Below are 22,702 nucleotides of genomic sequence, written 5' to 3' on the forward strand. Positions count from 1 at the left end.
CTGTGCTAGCCTTTGTTTTCTGTGATCCGTTTTAAAGGAATGGAATGGGTTAGGGATACAGAGGAGGTATATAAACCCCAAGCAATATGAAATCTTTCTTTCAGTTGCCTTTATTGAGGAAGTTAGGGCTGATGACCTACTAAAATTTTTCCTGCTTAGCTGAGACGTGGGCAACAGGGAGGAAGGAAGGCAGGAGAGCTCTCAAGAAGGCTCCCAACCCTGTCCTCTCCTTTGGTTTTCATGTGGGGAGACTCAGGCCCAGACCACTGAAGATGTTTCATGTCTTCTAATCCTAGGACACAGAGAATGGCCTAAAGACTGCAGCATCTTTAAATGTGAGTGAGCTTGTATGCATTCTGCTTCCGCACCAAAGGCCAGTTTCAGCCGGTGTGTGGCTTAAGGCCACCCTGTAGAACACAGGTCTGGAAGGAAGCCTGAATTCTTACAAAGGGGCTCTAGCAGCCTGCTCACCAACTCTGTGCTATGCTCCTTGTTCAGAAAGAGCAGAGGTCCTAGAATGAAGAGTATAATTCATGTGAAGACTTCCGATGCCCTAGTGGTTCAGACCAGAAGGCACTATTGTTAAATGGTCTTGGATTTTAGCTCCACTGATTTCTAACTCTGGGGAACTTGGACCTTTTGGAGCCTTATTTCCTTTTCTGTAAACGGGAACCCACAGCTGCCCCATGGGTTGTGTAAGGATCGGTGCAGCACTGGCAGATAGTAGGTACCTGGTAAATGAGGCCTTGTAGTATTTGAACCTGCTGTTAATATCCTGAGAACTACATTCAGAGAGAAATCTTTGCATGGAGAATAGAGGAATATATTCCTTCGTCTGATCTCCTGTCTGGTATCTGGGGCCAGGAAACATGTAACATCCTTCATGAGCATGAGTGCCTCAATGACAGGACTGTTCATCGCCTTAGATGCTGGGGTGCAGCCCTACAGTGAGCCCTGGAAGGGCTCTCTGTGGCCAGTCCCGACACTCACCCGCCTCCAGGGGGCTGCTTGCAGAGACTGGGTACAGACCAAAAAAGAGACATGGCATCTGCCCTCTGGGAGCTTGCCTCTCTAATAGAGGGGCCACAGGCTTGTTCTCCAGCAGAGCTGTCCGTAGAAACACAATGTGAGCCACATACATAATCTTAAATTTTCTAGTAGCCACGTTCAAAAAAACAGGTGAAGTCAGTTTTCATAAAATATCTTACTTAACCCAGTATATCCAAGATAGAATCAACATAAACTTATTAAGGTAATATTTTACATTTTTTAGGCTTTGGGAAATATTTTGCACTTACAGCAACATCTCGATTCAGACTAGTCCTGTCTTAAGAGCTCAGTGACCACATATGGCTAATGCCTATCCTGTTGGACAACATAGCTCTAGAAGGTCCCACTGGAATAGGGATAAACAAGACTTACACAGAGAAAAAATAAAATCCACGTATATGAAGAAGGTGGTGAGTGGTCCCGGGCAGTCACTTCCACAGAGTGAGCCTAGAACTTTGGGTGCAGTGAGGGACAGGGCTGAAGTGACAGCTGTGCCCCAGACTTGATGGTCTGAGTCTCAGAAGGCCCATTGTGTTCCAGGGACCAGGGAGTCACTTAAGTCATTTTAAGTAATAGAGGGCTAATTTTAAGACTTGAGCTCAGGAGCCCAGGGTAAGCCAAACTTGCAGGCCCAGAAGAGGTCCAGGCCTCAGGATGGCTCATACTCACCTTACAGGATTGCTGAGTGCAAACACAGGGACCCACAGATCCCCCTGGGAATCTTGTTGAAAATGCAGATTCTGATTCCATGGGTCTGGAGTTGGGCCTCAGGGTCTGCGGTTCTAACCAGTACCAGGTGATGCCCATGCTACTGGTCCCTGCATCACACTTTGAGAACAAGGAAGGATTCAATGACCGATGTGACATATTTAGCCCAATACAGTGATTCTCAAATGTAAGCATATATTGAATCACCTGAGGGGCTTCTGGAACCACACACGCTAGGCCTTGCCCCAGAGTTTCTGATTTAGTAGGTTGGGACGGGCTCAAGAATTTTCATTTCTAACAAGTTTCTTGGTGATGCTGCTGTTGCTGCCTATGGGTACCAATGCTTCAAGAACCGGTGGGCTAGTGCTTATACTGACTGTCAGGGGACTCCAGGAAACAGAATAGATCATACCTATATATGTAGAAAGAAATTCATTACAAGAAATTGGCTCGCACAATCATAGAGGCTAACAGGTCCCAAGATCTGTAGTCCGGAAGCGGGAGACCCAGGGGAGTCAATGGTGTAGTTCTAATCCAAGTCCGAAGGCCCAAGAGCCAAGAGAGTTGATGGGGTTGTTTCAGTGCAAAGACCAGCAGACTCCAAAACCAGAAGAGCTGATGTTTCAGTCTAAGTAACCACAGAGGAAAAACCCATGTCCCAGCTTAGAGGCAGTCACATGGGAGGAATTCCTCACTTTTTCCTTCTATTTGGGTCTTCAACTGGTTGGATGAGGCCCACTAACATTAGTGATGTCAATCTGTTTTACTCAATCTACTGATTTCAATGTTAATCTCATCCAAAGACACCCTCATGCAGGGGCTACTGGGCGGCTCATTTGGTTAAGTATCTGACTCCTGCTTTCACCTTGCTTTCAGTGATGATCTCAGGGTTGTGGGATCCAGCCCCAGGTCAATCTCCACACTCAGCATGGAGTCTGCTTGTCCGTCTCATTCCACCCCTGCCCTCCCTGCTTGCGCGGGCACTCTCTCTCTCAAATAAATAAAACCTTAAAAAAAAAACAACACCGAAGTACCCTTACACCAACATCCAAAATAGCGTTTGACCAAATATCTAGGCACCCCACAGCTCACTTAAATTGATGCATAAAATTAACCAGCGCTAAATACTTTATCAGAATATCCCCGAAGTATTTCATGCAATCTGACTGACATATTTCTCCTTTTATAACTATCCATTTGGAATATCAGCTGAGTAACACAGGGCAGCTATAAAAGCTAGCAGTGGTATGTGATATGGGCTAGAAAGGCAGAATGGGAACATGTGCACACAAGTTGTGAGAAAGCAGCCACAAAACCAGGAGAAGATGTGTAGAGAACGGGTATGACACAACCAGAGCTAGCCCGTATCCAGTCCTTCCTTCATGTCGCTGGCAAGATTGGGATTGATCATCCTGAGGACGGGTACAGCCATGTTCCCATCTGCACCTGTAAGGGGCATGGCGATGAGCATAAAACGTGATAAAACTTGCCCTTTTTGCAGCCCTGTGGGCATGGCGGGTATCATTAGGGTGACCGTTTATCTGATTTATGCCTACTCTGCCAATGTCTTGATAAATTGAGCCTCCTTTGACTTTCAGAAGGATCCCAGTTTAGATAATAACTTACATGGTTATCCTGGCCGTGCTTGACATGTCCAGTGCCCTGAGCAGTGAGGAAGCTATAGGGGTGACGTATTCTAGGGGGAGAGGAGTAGCAAAAGCAGTACTTTCAGAGGATGTGGATCAAGGTTATTTTCATCTCTGAAAAATAAATTCCAAGCCATTAACCACTCTGCATTAGAATGCAATGAACAATTTTTTTTAAAGTAAAATTTAAAATAATGAATACGTATTCACTCGGGAGTAGATTTAGACAGGAGGTCCCTCCTCTTAGGGAGTTTTCTTTGAAATAAATAGAAGGGACAAAAATCTAGCCCCTCTTCCCCACCACACGCACTCCTTTCTGGACCTGGCCTTGGCCAGCATCACTCTTTCTTCTCTCTCTGCTACGTACTCCAGCCTTCGAGCAGAATCCTCCTTCTCCCACGCTATGGACTTCTTTCCCCAGCTTCCCCCCACCACTGGAGGTGAAGGGTTCTGAGGCTGCCCACTTTTGTCTCTGCCACAAACCAAAGATATGCCCCCTCATCATAGAATGTCTCCAGTGAGTAAAGAGCAGATTCCTGTATCCGTCACCCTATTCGTGGCTCTGTTCCTCTCTGGGTCAGGCCCTGGCGAAAATGCAGAGTGGCTCACACAGGGTCCCTGCCCCCTGAGATCTACTTGCTGCTGAGAAAGAGAGACTATAACCAAGGAACAAGTATAACTTTTGTAGTAGAATTAAGAGCTCCTTGACTATGCGTGAGAAAGACAGCCGGTAACCGACGGCCTGGAATGTGATAGCAAGAGGAAGGAGGATCTCACATCATGGGATTTAAGGGAGAAGAGTAGCCCTAGGAATGCGGATTTAACTGAAGGGGGGAAGTGTTTACCACTCCACCATCCCAGATCTCCGTCTGTCCTCACTTGAGGGCTCCTTCCTGAGACACGAGCTCTCCCTCACCCTGGCTTGCCCTCTGTGGGAGCTGAGTCTGCTCCTGAGACCAGAAATAAGGGCCCAGACAAAGAGTTCTGGGCCTTTATGCAGACATCATTTAGAGTGAGAAACAGTGAGAGAGTTAGTGGGGTCAGCGGAGAAAGAATATGTCTGGAGAGGCAGGCAGGGGATAGACGCTGGTGATGGAAAGCCATTGGAGGGGATCAAGGAAGAAAATGAGATGATTTGACTTAGGCGGAATATCTCACCAAAGTGTGTTGGGGGAGGGGGCTGCCATTGGTCTCCTGTCTTTAAGCGTCGATTTCCTGAAAATTGAGCAATATTGTTTCCCTCTCCTTGTAGAAGGCATGTCCCAGATCCAAACCAGAGGGATCAATGTGTTGTATCTTTTAACAACAGCACATTGGCCAGTGAAACAAAGCAACTCACCTCCGCCCTCTCACCTCTGCTTCCCTTGTTTCACTTTTGTTACTTCATCCCTTTATCCCAGAAAGTTAGATTTTCCTCTGTTCCTCCTTTATCCACCACTGGATGACAAGATCTATAGGTTTTATGCTTTGCCTTTTAGTTGCACCTGTTCCAAACAAGGCCCGTGCTCCCGCTAGGTCGGCCTGGCACTCCTCTTCCAGAGGGTCGGCCTCCTGCACATTGTCCCACCCAAGCACACGTCCCCCGGGCCTCTGTCCTGCAGCATCCACTCTCTACACCCCCATGAAACCCCTGTCCTACAAGCCAGAGCTCCCTGACCGTGTGGGAGAAAAAGGGTCAGCCGGCGAGCCTGGGGAGAGTGACCCCATGTCGTGGAACATAAGGGCTAAGAGTGGCCCTAGGGACCACTATCCTGGCTATACTGGTGCCAGCGTTCTTGGGGGATTTGGGATTTGTAGGAAACTCTCCTGTGCCACCTTTTTTGCTGCTCCCCTTTCCCAGGGACAGATTTCTCAGATTCTTCTTATTTTCACATTGGATTAGATCAATGAGATTCTGGATTTTGAGCCCACGTCTGTTTATAGTGGCTGAGTCTTCAATTATTGTCTACCTCGGGAACGTCTGTTGTGATTCTCCATGTACTAGTGTGTGTGCTCTTATTTCTCTTGTAATGTCTTTTTTAAATCTACATTCTCCACCTTCCTACAGACCTGTAATTCTACTACCCATTGATATTTTGTATAAACTCTTCTCAGTTTCTAGCACACTCTGATTCCCCTTCCTTTTGGTAGGGGCCTGCGCCCTATTAAACAATCCAGTCAGAATTGTAAAATGCTCTGAGTCATTGTCCTTTTCTGTCTCGTCAAAGTTAATAGTAAAAATGTGTTAGAAATGAACATCGTTCTTTGTGCCCCATGGGTTTCTTGCCCATGAAATATTTGCATGCCAAGACCATCTCGGCAAAAGTCTCATGTCTTCCTTGCTCTACAGAAGAGCCAGCTGTGTGTCCCTTGGCCCTGTTCGGCTCCTGGAGGGTGACTCCCAAAGTCACCATACTCCACCGCATCTTCCAGTACCCCTGGCCAGGCCCACTCTGGTCGTCACTGTGGATGCTATGGCCTTTCACCCCCACTCTCCCTGGTCTCATTCCTTGGCCCCTCCCCCACCCTTAACCAGTGGCTCCCAGTTCCAGCCTCTCCATTCATCTGAGGGTAGTGACTGTGCTATTGCTGGGCTTGAAGGGCAGCAAGTGTTGGTTCTTGCCCTCAAGAGACTGACTCTACTCACCTCACATTTCATTATTATATTGCTGTTAAGATTCAACATCCGGATGTATTTATGAGGTGGTAACTATGTGGGATGTTGTGTGGGAGACACAGTACTTGGTCGAATCCTTTCTGCAGGAACCTGGTTGGTCAGATACGACATCAGCACGTGAAAAACTAAGAGAAAGCGCAACTCCAGCCAAGGGAGCATGGGCTTGTTGGCCAACAATCCACACATGGGCTTGTAAACTCAGAGGAGAAGGAGACCTCTGGAGGCTGAGATGGTCTGTGATGTCTTCTTGGAGGAAGAACTGGGGCTAGTCCTGGAAGAACGAGTCAGATCTAAACGCAGATCAGGTTTTGGAAGATGGAAATCTGAGGAAAGGGGAGAGAGTTAGTGACACCAACCCCCCCACACCCCGCAACACACACACTCCACCCGGTCTTCTGTTTTTCATTTTCTGTATCCCAGTGCTCTATAACTTGTCTTGCTATATTATCTTACTTCAAGGTTATTTTGCACTTTTTCAAAAAGATTTTATTTATTTGAGAGAGAGAGAGAGCACAAGCAGGAGGAGGGACAGGTGGAGGGAGAGGGAGAAGCAGACTCCCTGCTGAGCAGGGAGCCTGACTCGTAGTTCAATTCCAGGACTCTGAGATCAGGACCTGAGCGGAAGGCAGACACCTAACCTAGTAAGCCACCCAGGTGCCCCTTATACATTCTTTTTTATATCATATGTCCACTTTGCCATTGATCTTAACACTACCCCTTTTTAGGCTATCCTAATATTTTTCTTCTTTTTAATTTCTTTCTCTCTTTATTGAGAAATAGTTCTTTTTTCAACTCTTTTTATTTTTAAGTGTCCACATGAATACCTATTTCCTTTCATTTTCCTGGACTTCTAGTACCTTGCATGGCTTGATCACTTGCTTTTAAATCCAGATAATGGCCATGAGTCAGGGCAAGTGTCATCATATCTTCTCGCTCACCTGAGCATTTACAACCTGAAACAGTCATGCTTGAACACTTACAGATTGAAATAAGTATTATTATAATTTACTTTCCTTTTATCTTTTGTTAATATTTTAGTTAGGGCTTTCATTTATTTTCTTTTTGAGATCATACATGGGTCGTTAGCAGTGAACTCCATGGATGGCACGGGGACATTACTATCTGTTATTAAAAAATGGGCATTTTTTCTGATTAAAACCACTGTTTTAAGAAATCCTTAAAATTCACTTTTAAGTTGGCTGCAAGCAGGGCGACTGCTCCCTGATTTGCCAGGAACAGCCCTGGTTTACTCCTGTTGTCCTGGGAGAATGATTAATTATGTCCCTTCCAGTGTCAAGAGTCCCTATTTGGATGATAAGTTATATCATCACGTATTTTGGAAGCATTCGGTCTCCTACCATCTTGATCCCATTATTCCCCTTGTCGGCAGCATTCTCTGTCCCAACCCAGTGTCTCTGTATGCTTTAACAAAAAGTGCTAGTTTCCCCTGCCGTTGAACTTTTCACTCCTAAAACCTGCCAGCACTCTCTTTTACTCGTCCTTGAAAAACCTAAGAGAACTGTTTAAATACTTTCAGTGCCTTGGCCTTTTTTTCCCCTCTCACTAACTCGATCCTGTCTTCACCAATTCTCTTAACTTATTCTTCTATTTTTGGCATTTCCATCCTAATCCCCTTTCCACTTATTTTTCTCCGTAGACTTACTGTTCTGCCAGATTTCATAGTTTCACAAAATTAATTTTGCCTTATCTGACAACTTGCAACTTCAAATTTTTGCCTATAAATAGACCTTGTTAGTTATCTTAGCCCAAATTCTCTTTTTGTTTTGATGTCAACTTGCTGGTGTTAACTCACATTAAAATAAGCACCCCATTTCATTGCTAGCTGACTGCTTGCTGTGTTACCTTCGGATCAGTCATAAACTGCCCTCGCCCTGATACAGAAGTACCTTCAAGCAGTGTTCTTTTGCTCTTCTTTTAGGCAATGCCATATTTTCGCTTTTTTTTTTTTTTTTAAGGAATAAAAGAATTTTAGCGTTTGGATTAAGATGTTCAGCTCCCAAGAATCTTAAAAATGCTTACTCTGTTTTTTATTGTAGTTCAAGCACACATAAATTTACCACTGCAGCCATTTTAAAGTATACAGTTCAGTGACATTAAGGACAATTCACCAAGTCGTGTGACCATCACCACCATCTAGTTCCAGAACTTTTCATCATCCTGAACAGAAGCCCATTCCCACTGAGCAGTCTTCCCCATCTGCCTCCTCCCCTAGGCCCTGGCAACTGCTGATGTACTTTGTCTCTCTCCACTTGCCTCTTCTGAACATTTTGTCAAAATGGAATCAGACGTTTTTCTGAGTCTGGCTTTCCTCACTTAGCAGATTTTCTCAGGGTTCTTGCATGTCGATACATGTGTCAGAATGTTATTCCTCTGTTTGGCTGAATAATAGTTCATTGTATATATAGACCACATTTTGTTCATCCCTTCATCAGATGATCAGTCTAATTTTTATCAAATCTTTGCTCCGATATGAAGTGAGTGATAAGGTAGCATGATAAGGGGCGCCTGGGTGGCTCACTGGGTTAAAGCCTCTGCCTTTAGCTCAGGTGATGATCCCAAGGTCCTGGGATTGAGCCCGCATCGGGCTCTCTGCTCGGCAGGGGGCCTGGCCCCCTCACCATCTCTCTCTGCCTGGCTCTCTGCCTATTTGTGATCTCTGTCTGTCAAACGGATAAAAGCTTAAAAAAAAAAAAAAAAAGGTATCTTAAAAAAAAAAAATGCCGTGAACGGTACGTAGATATTTTTCAGAGGGAGCCTCAGTGATTGGGTGTGTGGCTGAATGCTTTGGTGTTAGCAGGTGCAAGAGGCCCTGTTCACCTGCCCACCCCTCCTTTTTTTTCTTTATTTTTGGTAACTAGACCTCCTCTTGTTTTTGTCTTTACTGTCATATTTATAGGTTTTAAAAAATACAGCTGAACCGATTCCTCATAGTCCCACCACCCCAAAACAATCACTACTAATAAATTTCGATGCATTTTCTTCTGGTTGCTTTCCTGTGTTTTGATACTTTATTTTATTTTTTCCTAGTTAAGATCACACTGAATAGATAATGTTGTAACCTGCTCTTCTTTTCATAAAAATCCCTTTATTTCACAAGGATTTGAATCCTGTAAGGATTTGGGCACTCTTCTGGATACTTCTGTTGAATGAACAGAAGTTCTGATGGGAACATGGTTTGAGAGTCATCAGCTTATAGGTGATATTTAAAGTGATTGGATGATGTAAGACCTCCTGGGGTTGTTGGGGGGGGGCAGGAATACGAAGTGCAAAGCAAGGACCCAGGTCTCAGCCCCAGGGCACTCCCAAATGCAAAGGTGGAACAGAGAAGGTGGTTGAAGAAGACTCGGAACCTGGTGAGAGCAGGAGAGTCTGGAGGAGAAGGCACTTGGGAGTGGAGTGGCGCCACGGCAAATGCTGTTGAGCACCTGAGTGCCGGGGGACAGGATTGCCCCCTGGGTCTGGCAAGATGGCGGTCAGGACAAGCTCAGGGGAGTACAGAGGCTCACTGGCCAAGTGGAACGTGCTGAAGAGCAAACACTGTCATATCGTGACCTATTTCTGCCTGTCTCGTGGACTCTTCAACATGTTTAATGGTATACTTTCCTTATTATTCTTCCTACTGTATGACGTTTGCACTGTTTCTAATTTTTACTGTTACCAGCAAGACTGAAATGAACAGCTTTGTAAACTTTCTTTTCTACTTTTAGCATCATTCCCTTTGATTTTGAGCCCCAGAAAGGAAGGTGCTGGTCTAAGACCAGAGCCTCTTCAGAGCTTAGGATTCTCATTCGCTCCAATACTTTCATTTTTTTTTTTTAAGATTTTATTTATTTATTTGACAGAGAGAGAGATCACAAGTAGGCAGAGAAGCAGGCAGAGAGAGAGGGGAGGAAGCAGGCTCCAGGCAGAGCAGAGAGCCCAATGCGGGGCTGGATCCCAGGACCCTGGGACCATGACCCGAGCCGAAGGCAGAGGCTTTAACCCACTGAGCCACCCAGGCGCCCCAGCTCCAATACTTTCAAAAAGGACTGACTGGCTGGTCCTTCCTCCAGCATCTGGAGGGCGATCGTCTGAGGGGCCCCAGCATCTTGCTGGTGATGGTCAGTTGGGTCCTCCCTGCACAAGTTTCTCCTTTTATCTGCTTAGAAATCCTTTTAACCTTGAAAACACTATTGAGTGACAAGAACCAAATCCACATTATGGAATGAAAACCATACACAACTCGTGACAGAGTGATGTTAAATAGAGATACATGGATAATCATTGTCAGTGGCCTGGAACCATAGCTTACATGTAATGCTGGCGTTTGCTATTAATCCTTTCTCACTAAGGTTCTTTAATCCTTGAGCCAGATACGCCAAAGGAAACACGCAGCCCCCATTCCCATCTTCCTACGCATTCATACAGATGCGATGGGTGCTGGAATTTAAGGAAGTTTACCCTTTCCAGTAAACACCCTGCAAATTTCCCATTGCAGTTGCCTGCTGATATTCAGAGAATGACTTCCATGCTTTCTGTGTGTGCCTTGGGTGGGGTTTTATAAACATTCCCAGCTTGTGGCAAAAAGAGAACAACTCCCAGGCTGATCACTATCTCAGAAATGTCCTCCTTTCCCCCTGCACGTTATGGTCACTTCCTGTTCCTGGTCACATTAGGAATGGTCCCTCTCCATGCCCTCATCTGACTGGGTTTGCTGTTTAACCACATCCTGTCCGGCATGACAGCACCTTACCCAGGATCCGCAGTGTTCACAGAGCTACTGGTGTGGGTTCTGGTGAGCCCAGCACCAGGGGTCTGCTCCGCGCCAGCAGGACAGATCTTGCTGTTTGCTGGGCCACACGTGGGAGGATGGAATGGTGATTGTATCCAGCGTGAATAGATCCGGTGAGAGAGATGTATGTGCATCTCCCTCCCTCGCTCCACCGAGGTCCTCTTCTAGAGAGGTTCTGGATCACCACCGATAATTCCCAGAGTAGAAGGTCCATTGGCTCAGCAGAATGGTTGAATGATCTAGAACAGGTGTGCATGGAAACGTTTCTGCACTAATACTGGCTCTATGACTCCTTTTTCTCTTCTGTTTAAGAACTAGAAGGACAACTTAGTACCAGCCTTAAGTGATACATGTCACTGGTGTCCTGCCTGGCCCAGGACGGGCTCAGTCAAGGTGAACTGTTTCCCGGCATTATCCCACCCTACTTCTGTGGTTGACTCTTCCTGACCTTCATTGCTCCAAGTTGGTGGCTCAGACCCGACTCTAAGCCTCTCTCTCTGTTTCCTTCTCACAGGGGGCTTTATGAAGAAGCATGGTCAGCCTGCTGTTTCTAAAACCTTGGGGTAAGTTGTGGGATGTTCAAACCAGGGTAAGGGGGGCATTAGCTTTTTCTGCTGACCTGACAGAACAGGTCTGGGGCATAAGTCTTCCTGGGCAACCTGGGTTGTAATAGCAAAAGCCCCCTGTTATATGATGTGGCTGTCGCACAGTGTCTCCTGACCTACTAGCCTGTAGGGATAGCCCCTTTGAGTGGTCTAGCTGCTACACACTGAGGGAGTGTACTGTGTGCCCAAAGTCGGCAGGGATCTCTGACAGTCAAGGCAATAGTCACATTTAAGTAAGCAGACCTGGAAGAGGCCATCCATATGGGGCACTTCTTAGGGAAAGGAAACCTTTGTTGGTAAAGATAAGTAACAGTAGTTGCTATAACATGCCAGCCCCCAAATGGCAACAGTTTAACACAGGGAAAGTTTATTTCTTGCTCAAGCAGTCAACTTAGGTATTCTAGAACAGTCGGAGAACCTTGCCATCATCGTTCAGGGACCTGGGCTCTTTCCCTTTTGCAGTTCCATCATCTCTTGGCCTTGGAGCCTCTCTTGGATCTTCTGCATCCAGCCAGAAGGATGGGCAAGAGGGAGCATGGAGAATCTCACAGGGGCTTTTTATGGGTTTAGCCTGGAGGTGGCACACATCACTTTTGCTTATGGCCTGTTGGCCCAAACCCATGCTTTGGGCCAGGGCTCAGTAGACTCCAGGTGTACCTTACCACAAAGGAGGCTAGTACATGAAGTCGCACTGCATGATCAGGGGGTAGAGGAAATAGGTTTTGGTTCCATGGACCTTTCCAGAAGGTGCATGAGGCAGAGGATTGGGAAGGCTGCCTTTTGCTCGTAGCTGACCCAGCTCAAGTGACGTGGGTGGGGGCAGAGAGATCTGAATTGCAGCTCGACTCTGCTCATTTCTTTCTAGGGACAGATTCGCTGCCCCTGCCGTGGAGACTCGTCCTAGCATCTGGGGAGAGTGCCCGCCAAAGTTTGCTACCAAGTTGGGCCGAGCCATAGTCCGAGAAGGACAGATAGGACGGTTTTCATGCAAGATCACTGGCCGGCCCCAACCGCAGGTCACCTGGCTCAAGGTGAGATTTGATCTGCCCCAACTCTGGCCCCGGCCTGGGGACCCTGAATGGAGAGGGTTAGGCCCTTGGACCAACGGGTGTCTGTCTGTCTGATCAGTCCCTTCTGCTCAACTGTAGATGGTTCTCCAGGGTTCTCTGTATGCCCGATAGCCATGCTTGTCCCTGCCCCTATTTGCACACTCTGCCTCTGTAACTCAGCCCGCCATGTCCTAGAATCCAGACACTCCCCAAACAGCATAACATTTCTGAGTCAGAACAGACCTGACCATCTCCAGAGAGTGGAATTCGAAGTCATAAGACTAGGTTTCAAGCCACAGCTCCCTCATTTGTAAAACATGTGATGCTGGGCAAATCATTTGGTCTCTTGGAACATTGGTGTCCTTATCTGTGAGACCAGAGATGATGCCAGCTCCCTCAAAATACTGTTGAGAGTATTTCATTCAGGGCCGGGTGGTGTGAAGGCATAGCAGAAGGGCTGGAGGAGGGGAGTGGCAGCTTCAGGGGGTGTGAGGGGTGGGGTGGATGTTCAGCAGGGCAGGGAGAAACCTTGGGGAAAGCTTGGGGTTGAGGCCTGTGAGACTAGCTTTCTCACAGACGGGAGCCCCTGACCGAAATGAGTGAGGGGACACCTTTTCTCTATTTTGTAATTCTGCTGGACTGAGCCTGGGAAAAGAGTAGAGGAGAGGGTGGCCAAGCAGAGCTAACGTGAGGAATGTAGGCTCCCCACCTTGAACTAGGGCATCTCTGAAACAAGCTCACACACCTGCTCTGAGCCGGACCTGATGCCACACCGCACACACGGACCTCGAGTCAGGGCCCGTGGATTGTCCAAAGACTGCTTTCTGAGCACACTGACAGAGCCCAGAGCAGAGGATTATGCTGCCCAGGCCTGGTGTCCATCCCAGCCAGGCTTGGAGGGTGCCATGAAGTAAGCAGGTTTCTCTGACCCACTGCCCTCTTGCCATCCACAGGGAGAGGTTCCCCTGCAGCCAAGTGCCCGTGTGTCTATGTCTGAGAAGAATGGGGTACAAGTTCTGGAAATCCACGAGGTCAGCTGTGATGATGTGGGCGTGTACACATGCCTGGTGGTGAATGGGTCAGGGAAGGCCTCCATGTCGGCCGAGCTTTCTATCCAAGGTATCAAGTGGTGGGGGGCTCGTACAGGATGCCCCTGCCTGGTGTCTATACCCTGCTGTTCGTTACAGATCCGTGTTCCACTGATCCACCCCCCTCTCCAAGCATTCCCCCTGGGCCAGGATCTCGAACTCATGTCCTGGCACTGTGCCCCACACCTGTGTCTTCAGTGTCTTTTTTCTCACTCATATTCCTTTTTGTACCTCTGATTGCCACCAGAAGAGTGGACATTCCAAATACCTTGCCATGACCCCAAATTTAACCTGCCTAAAATTTAACTTATCATCCTCTCTGTCCTTCCCATCGGGCATTCCCTCAACTTTAAACTCTGTGTACCCCAGGATTCTGCTTTTCCTCTGCATCTGGACTGGACTTTCAGCATCTCCTTTGACCCCTGCCTCCTCCTTGCTGCAGGCATCCAGCCCTGTCAGTTCTTCCCTGGAAATCTCTTTGAATCTGTCTCCTCTTTACATTCCCCTTGGTTCTGCCAAGTCCAGTCTGTGGAAGCAGGAGTGTGGGTGGGGAAGGGGGTTGACATCATTCTATCGAGCGGGAACCTTGAGCAAGGTGGGGTTTGGAGAAGCAGGGAGGGAAACAACCTTCACTCTCCTCCCCCTTTCTTACCTTTCTTTCTCCTATGATTTTTTTCTTCCACATTCCCTTCTCTTTTCAGAAACTGTTCCTCCTTGCTCTCTTTACCACTGTTGTCTGGAGTGTTTTTCATGACCCAAAGAGTTTTGTTCTGTGTTGTGACACAGGCCATATATATGGATATAAACACATTGTTTCCATTAAAACAGTCCTGAGTTGTACCACACACAGTACACTGGTATTCTCTGTTTCATTCTACACCACCGAAAGTCCTGGTCTGGACCCAAGAATGAGATTTCACAGCTCACCGTGGGATCAGACCTGCTGTTAGGCATTATAGAATGGTCAAGCCACACCCCTGACTTGCCCTAGCTCTGAATTAAAGAACAGCTCCCTTCCCAAGTACTTAATGACAAAATGATATGCTGCCTGGGATGTGTTTTAAAATAACTCCCAGAAGAAGCCGCTCGGAAATCCAAAACAAAAAGGAATAAAAAAGACAGGCAAAATGGTGCTATTTCCTTAATCTGAGTGATGGCTTTCAGAGTTGGTTATATCCTCTCTACTATTGTACATTTTGAAATTTTCTGTAGTAAAATCTTTAAAAATGATGCATCAGGAAAAGAAATATATATATAGTATGTTTTTTTCCTTGAAGAACTGAATCCAATTACACTTTCTCCGTACATTTTTAAAGCACGTATTTGTCAAAACTGATCATTTGGGAAGGTTTGTTTTTGAGGGCCACAAGTAACTTAAACCATTTGGGTTTGAAATTTTCAGATGTTTATTTTGGTTTGTCCCTCAATTCGTTTCCTTCTGTGGCTGGTGAACGGGACACGTTCCATGGCACAGGGTATGGTCACTGAGACTTCCAGAGAAGGCCCAGGGCAGCAATGGAGGCCTCGATGGTGTCTCAGAGCTGGGTATCTGACCAGCTCCCAGCTCATCTGGTTAATCCAAGCGGTTCAGCACCAGGGATGCAGAGGGAAGGTGGGAGGAGCGTAGATGGGGGTCAGGCAGAAGCTGGGGAGGTGAGTACTCCCTAAGAAATGAAAACCAGTGCTGTCTTATCATTGTCTCCTCTTGGTACATAAGATAGTCCACTAACAGTCTCCCCTTCTCCCTTCTTCCAGGTTTGGACAATGCCAATAGGTATGTCTAGGATTTGTCATCACTGTTTCCATCTTGACATGCCCTGCAAGAAAAGAGAGGTTGTAACAGAGAAATGCCCTGAGTTTCTGAGTCCCTGCATAGGAGGGAGGGCTGACAGTCGGGGCCCTTGTTAGGCTTGGTTTTGTTCTCCTGCTGTGGTAGGCCACACAGGCTTGGGCGCAGGCTCACCAGCACAGTGAGACTCGAAGACAGTGCTGTCATCTTTCTCTGGCGTCTGGCCAGGCTGGTTAGCTGTCACTAGGAAGGGCGCTGGCTAGACACTAGGTCCGAGGGGTGGGCAGATGCCTGGCGGAGGGAAAGGGCTTTCCGCAGAGCTGCCCGAAGCCAGAGTTACAAGCTATGGCAGGTCTGAGGCAGAGGAAGGAGGTTAGAGGGTCGCAGAAACCCTTCCTGGACACTTGATGTTTGAGTTCAGGCCCTTGCAGGGGAATATTAGCCAGATGAGGAAAAGCGCAGGGAGGGTGTTCCCAGCAGGACAGTAGCATGTGTGAAAGTCGGGAGATGAAAGCCAGGTGGGCCCCCCAGGGGCCCCAGAAGAACATCGGTGTGGCGACAGCCTGGCAGGCCGTGCAGACAGTCTGGTGAGGTCCAAGAGGCTCACTCAGGGCATCCTTGCGGGCTCCGTTGAGAAGCTCGGTCTTATTCTCGCCTCAGCGAAGGTCAGCTGTGCTGCCATGCAGGCCGTGGATCAGAGGGCAGCCGGGACCGGGGGTGAGGCGGTTGCATGGTGGAAACTGGGGTGGTGCTCAGGGGTTGGGGGGGAGAATAAAGGCAGACTGGATAAATGCAGATAGAACAGGCTCTGGATTGAGCTGAGGGGCAAGGAAATGGCAGGAATGGTGGCTTGCCCTGTGCCTTGGGAAGCTGAGAAAGCTGCAGAGAGAGACTTTTGCTCCCGCTGTCTTCATTCATGGGCTTTTGTGATCCCTGGAATCCATGCTTGTGATGGGTAATGCTTGTGAGTTACCAGATAACCATTCTCTTTCCCCTTACTCTTTCCCATTGCCCTTCCCAACCACCACCAAACAGGTCACTGGTGAGAGGAACAAAGGCACCCAGTTCAGATATCAGGAAGGAAGTGACCACTGGAACCACACAGGGGCCGAAAGTGGACAGCCTGGAGTCTGCCACTGAAAGAAGGAACTGCTCCAGTGCCCAGAGAGGGAGCTCCCTGACCTGGGCCCCAAGTAGCCAGCCTCAGCCCCTGCAGGAGTCCCAGCCAGAGCCATCCGAGGACTCATCCAGGAAGGCCCTGAGGAGTCCCATCTTACAGAAGACTTCCAGTACCATCACCCTGCAGGCTGCAAAAGTCCATCCGGAACCCAGAGCACTGATCTTGTCTTCTGGAGAAGAGAGGGAGTGGCCAGCTGCATCCGCCCTAGCCACTCACCCTACCAGGCAGACTGGTCTGGGAAGCCAGGAGGTGGTGAGCAAGGTTGCTACCAGGAAAATCCCCATAGAGAGCCAGAGGGACTCCACCTTCCCCAAATTTGAGAGCAAGCCCCAAAGCCAGGAAGTCAGTGAAGATCAGACAGTCAAGTTCAGATGCGAGGGTGAGTAGAGCTAAGGAAGGTCGAGGTCCCACCCTGCCCCACCAGTGTAGCCCCTGGGAGGTCACTCCCTCCATCAGCCTGCAGTGGTATCTGCCCAGCCCCTTGGACTAGAACCCAGCCCACCCAGAAGCCACCTTATAGGAAGGACTCAGTCTAGCAACATACCTTGTTCTGCAGGAACACCCAGCAGTGGCCCACTGTTCATTGTTGGGTATGGCATTGGCCCTGTGTCCTAATTCTTAACCACCCTAGAGGGGAAAACCCATCATCACCATCAAAAACCAAACCACAGGGGCTCCTGCACTTTCCTCCCTTCTGCTGGCTTTGGCTGATCTGGAGACCTGACTTGTCGCCCTACATCCCTCCTCCCCACGGACCCTGCCTCCTTCTTGAGACGTTTACTCATGCACAGTGCAGGGGGAGGGGCAAGAGAGCCTATTCAGGGGGAGGGCAGCTCACACCAGAACGAGCTTCTCCCTTGGGTCCAACATCCCACCTGCCCCACAAGCACAGTGCACTCTCAGGGAGCCTCACGTGCTTCACCTCGCCCTGTAGTTTCAGGGACCCCAAATCCTGAAGTGACCTGGTTCCTGGAAGGTGCCCCCGTGAGGAGACGAGAAGGCATGGTTGAGATTTATGAAGAAGGCGGATGCCATTACCTCTGCCTGCTGAGAGCGCGGCCCAGGGACAGTGGGAGCTATAGCTGCACGGCCTCCAATGTCCGGGGCCAGGTGTCCTGTGGTTGGACGCTCCTGGTGAAACGTGAGTACAAGTCTCCAGTCACCCTGGGTTCTCTCTAGGGGGCCATCCATGCAGGAGTGTCTCCTCTTTCCGCCCCCACACAGGGTGTACAAGCCCATAAAAGCATCATCCCCACCCACATGCCAAGCCCAAAGTCATTGCTCCAGGACAGGTGACTCCTGACAGGGAGTTCACATCAGAGTCACCTCAGAATAAGCATGCCCAGCCCTGGCGACAGCTTCCTTTTCTGGGCCCTTCAGCTGTCCACGGAGAGCCATGACTCACTTTTCTAACCACAGAGAATCAAACATTCACTAAATATATGCGTTGAGAGTCACATGAGATGATGTGGGATCCCACATCTTTTATGTTTATTGTAATATCTGTTTATGAAAGTTGTGCCTGTTCCTTGTGGGGATTTAAACACAATACAGTTTTATGACTCAGAAATAAATGATGTTTTAATGTTTTTAAAACAAAATCGACATTGTGCTGTTTGTATACTGCTTTCTGTTCTACCTTGTTCATGTTATATGAGCATTGTTCTATAGATTTCTTTCTAGATCACTTAATATTATTCAAAAACATGATTTTCATGGCCATATAATGTTTCATAGAATAGTGTATCTGATTACACTTGCTCTTACTGTTAAATATTTTTATTGTTTCCATTTTTTCACTATTGTAACAAAACTGTGATAAATATCTTTGTACCCATCTATCTCTCTACAAAATTTCCTTCTTATTTTATTTTTTTTAAAGGTTTTATTTATTTATTTGACAGACAGAGACCACAAGTAGGCAGAGAGACAGGGAGAGAGAGGAGGGGAAGCACACTCCCTGCCAAGCAGAGAGCCCGATGCGGGGCTCGATCCCCAAACCCTGGGATCGTGACCGGAGCCAAAGGCAGAGGCTTTAACCCACTGAGCCACCCAGGTGCCCCTCCTTCTTATTTTAAATGCTATTCAGGGACCCTTGACCCATCGAGGAACATATTAAACTACAAGGAGAGGGTCAGCAAATTTCAGGCTTTTAGAAGTTCAATGGATAAATAACCTTTGCCTGTTTTTTTCAACAAATAAATTGCAAGAAAAAGAGAAAAGGAGGGACAACCAATAGGAAACTTAGGTGAAAAGATACGTAAAAGATATCAGTAATCACAATCCATGGACTTTGTGTGGCTCCTGATAGAGACACCTTTTAAAACTTTGTTTAATGAGAACACCAGGAAAATTTGAGCATTCACAAGGTATATGATAGAATGGAATTAGTGCCATTTTTAAGATAGGATGGCAGTCTTTTTGTTTTTGTTTTTTTTTATGCCTGTGTATTTTAGAGATAGAAAATGAGTTATTTACTAGTGGAAATGATAGATGATATTTGCGTCCGAAATAATGCATGTGTAGTGGGAGCTGGTGGGGGTACAAATGAAATGAGAGGGGCCATGAGTTGATAATCATTAAATTTGAGAAACAAGTATATGGTAATCCACAGTACTGCTGTCTTTCCTAGTGTATATATTTGAAATTTGCAATAATAGATGTTTCCAAAAAAAGAAAGGAGAAGAACTTAGTGGTTCATCCCTACAGTGGGATTCCATGCAGCCAGTCAAACGAATATGGCTGACCTACGGACTCTGATGGTGAAACGTGTCCAAAATGCTAGGAAGGGAGAAGAGCCAAGCGCAGAGCTGTAGGTGTCACATGTATTTGCATAAAAGGAAGAGAATCTGTGTAGATATGTGCAAAGAGATGCTTATGCGTACATTAAACATTTCTGGAAAGGTCCACACGTTGCCTCAGGGAAAGGAAACTGGGGATGCTTAGGAAGAGGTGGGGAGTAGTCTTACTTCTCACCACATGCGTATTGTTGATTTACTTCTTTTTTTTTAAGATTTTATTTATTTATTTGACAGAGATCACAAATAGGCAGAGAGGCAGGCAGAGAGAGATCTGGGGAAGCAGGCTCTCCACTGAGCAGAGAGCCTGATGCGGGGCTTGATCCCAAGACCCTGGGATCATGACCTGAGCTGAAGGCAGAGGCTTTAACCTCACTGAGCCACCCAGGTGCCCCGTTGATTTACTTCTTAATTGGCATTTTCACTCTGTCCATGAATTTCTTCTTAAGAAAGAGTCTCCATTCTATTTGGAGGTGGGAGTGCCTATAGGGTTCACAAGTCCAAGAGCCCGAGCCTCCTCAGCCGAGGCTCCGTGCAGGGGATGGACCCGCGGCATCATGTCCAGCAAAGACTAAAAACCCACAGGCTTATGTTGGAGTGGCCGCTGTTATTACGAAATGGAAGCTGTGCACTGAGACTATACTTGCAGCAAGTTTGGGGTGAAAGAGAATGTGGTCTTCAAAGCTCCCACAGAACCCGGGACAAACAGGGCGGGAATTACGCATGCCGCCAAGCCGGCTCCTCTTACCAGTGGTCAGCTGTTGGTTTTTGAACGCATGCCCTTCAGAATGTTGTGAGCCTTTGGTTAATTTCCAGAGTTCTGAAAAAGTGGATTTTGACTGTTTTGGCCAGTGTTCTTGTTGCTTGTGTGGAGGAGCGGATTTTCGGGAGCCCTTACTCTGCGCTTACAAAAAAGTGCTTCTGGGCTTCCCTCTCCCTTTGGAGACACTGAGTATTCTAAAACCTTTCTGGACGACTTCACCAAGAAGTCCCCTGATGTGTGTTCTTTCCGCTTCTCTGGCATCACCTTCTTTCTCTGTTTTCTCCTGTTACCACATAAAACTCTGTCTCCCTTACCAGGACTTCTCTGTCCATCCCTTCCCCGCTCCCCAGAGACCTTACTTAATGATGATTCACTCTCCCACCATTTCTTCAGTCTGTCCCCCTGCCCGCATGCAGAGGCCTCTCCCTTCTCCCTGCAAGCATGCTCTGGTGAAAAAGGAAAGAACATCTGCTTTTTGCTCAGTGGCTTCTTAAGCTCCCACTCCATCTCTCCACTGTCTTCCACCCCCAGACTCATGGCAGGTCTCGTCTCGATGTGTAGCTTCTCCTTGATGGTAACAGCCAACACTCCACAAAAGCCTGCTCAGTGTGGCAGGCTTTGTGCTAAATGCTTTACCTCTGTTGTTCCATTTAGTTATTATCCTAGCGGTCCGAGGAGCTAATTGTAGTCACACCCATTTTCCAGATGGGAATACTGAGCCGTGGTGAAGTTAAATGACTTGTCCAAGGTCACAGGCCTTGTAAAAGAGAGGCTGTTTCTAATCCATGTTGGCTTGACATGAAGTCCATGTTTTTTTCAATGGCTCCCAAAGGCCGTTCCCTGTGAGGGAATGTGACGCCCGCTGAAGAAAGGGATAGAGGTGCCCACACCTCTCGAGGTAGTCAGTCCATCCCTTCCCTTGGCACCAGACCCAATCAGATGCACCGTTGTTCTGACTTAGCTGCTCTCCCACGGCCTACTTGCCCATAGGGGAGCTCTGGTGTGGAGGAGGGAGTCCAGAGACAGAGGTAGAGAGCCGGGTGTAAAGCCTGCCTTTGCTGGCCAGACTATGACAAACTACTAACCAGGTCTATAAAATGAGCCTAAGAAAACAATCTCATGTCACTGTCACAGTCTCATGTGGGAAGGTGCCTGGCATGTAGTAAGCCCTCATGTACCAGCTTTCATCCTTAAGCCCCTACAATACAATATAGCTTACCTCTCACCGCTGCATGGAATAGCTTCTGAGGGGCACAGGGGAGGCCTCTTCTAATCACCAAATCCCTTCCCCCTTCTCAGCTCCCAGCCACTTTGACATTTCTGCAGTATGTTCTGATTGTGGAAGAAACCATCTATCCCTATTCCTCTTAGTTAAGCACCCCCCACCCCAATCTACAAAATGCTTCCCCAGTCCACCTGTTGAGGGCTTCTGGAAAGTTCCGCTCAATGGTTCTCAATGAAAATATGCCTCAGAGTCCTGAGGGAACTTAGGAATGCATAGTCCCAGGCCCCCAGCCGTCCTGAGCCATTGGCTCAGGTTGGAAACCTAGGACACATGTGAGTCTTTGTTGTTTGATCCAGTCCTGGGATTGGAAAAAATAACACTTTAAAATTGAAATGTCCTCCCCAGTGGGCATGTTTTTCTCTACAGTTACAAAGAGATTCTCAAGATTGTGCAGGTCCAGTGGGATACTGTAAAGAAGAGAAGGGACGCTGGGGAGTAATGGGGGACCAGGAAAGCAGGAAGAAGGAGCTCTGTGGGTGCTCCAGGACAGGTGAGGAGGAGCCTGAGTCCCAGAGGAGGGGGCAGGCCCATGTCCTGAGCACTTGTGGACCTGGGCTGCTCTGTGACCATGAATAAGCCACTGCTGGTTTCTCCGTCTCTGGCCCCAGGTCTCCACACCTGTGGTGCAGCCTGCCTCCAAGCATGCAGAGAGGTTAAGGCCAAGCCAGGCTCCTGAGAAAGCCCAGTGCCTGTGCCCACCCGCTGTGGTCTGAGACGGCCCGTGTGTTCTCTGCCCTTGCAGGCCTGGCCGCACTGGAGGTGGCACCCTCGTTCTCCAGGGTCCTGAAGGACTGCACTGTCGTCGAGGGCCAGGACTTTGTGCTGCGGTGCTCAGTGCAGGGGACCCCGGTCCCCCAAATCACTTGGCTGCTCAATGGTGAGTTCCCCTTGCTCCAGCCCCCTGGGCCCTTTGGCCCTGCCTGCCTTCTCACTTGGCTTGGCATGAACCTGCAGGGTACAGGGAGCTCACAGGACTGTGGAGCCTGCTATTGGCTGGCAGGGGACGCCGGGCAAGTTGCTATTCCTATCTGAGCCTGGAGCTCCTGCAGCGTGGGAATAATGTCAACTGCCTCCCAGGGTGGGGGCTGTGAAGTGAATTAGAACCTTTATATGAAACAGCTAATGTACGTGGGTGCACAACCAACTTGGCCAGGCTCACAGTAGGTCCTCAATAAATATTTGTTGAGTCAATAAGTAAACAAATTAATAAATAAATGAACCATATTAGAAGTTACTCGTGGAACCTCACCTTTTATTTATTTTTTATTTATTTTTATTTATTTCTTTGTCAGA

General features: G+C 47.8%; 1 protein-coding gene across 5 annotated transcripts in view; it reads left to right on the top strand.

Annotated features, from left to right (window-relative positions):
- MYLK (myosin light chain kinase) overlaps positions 1–22,702 on the top strand; it is a 199,544-nt gene that overhangs the window by 70,854 nt on the left and 105,988 nt on the right. For all 5 annotated transcript variants that reach the window (XM_032869493.1, XM_032869488.1, XM_032869489.1 and 2 more), the window contains 7 exons: positions 11,367–11,415; positions 12,323–12,488; positions 13,460–13,625; positions 15,350–15,368; positions 16,419–16,942; positions 17,498–17,704; positions 22,152–22,286. In XM_032869493.1, the coding sequence (XP_032725384.1) occupies positions 11,375–11,415; positions 12,323–12,488; positions 13,460–13,625; positions 15,350–15,368; positions 16,419–16,942; positions 17,498–17,704; positions 22,152–22,286 (1,258 nt within the window). In that variant the 5' untranslated portion in view covers positions 11,367–11,374. The remainder of the gene's footprint in view (positions 1–11,366; positions 11,416–12,322; positions 12,489–13,459; positions 13,626–15,349; positions 15,369–16,418; positions 16,943–17,497; positions 17,705–22,151; positions 22,287–22,702) is intronic.

Source organism: Lontra canadensis, unplaced genomic scaffold, assembly GCF_010015895.1.
Source record: "Lontra canadensis isolate GAN:19392208 unplaced genomic scaffold, GSC_riverotter_1.0 scaffold38, whole genome shotgun sequence".
In the NCBI taxonomy this organism is placed as follows: domain Eukaryota; kingdom Metazoa; phylum Chordata; class Mammalia; order Carnivora; family Mustelidae; genus Lontra; species Lontra canadensis.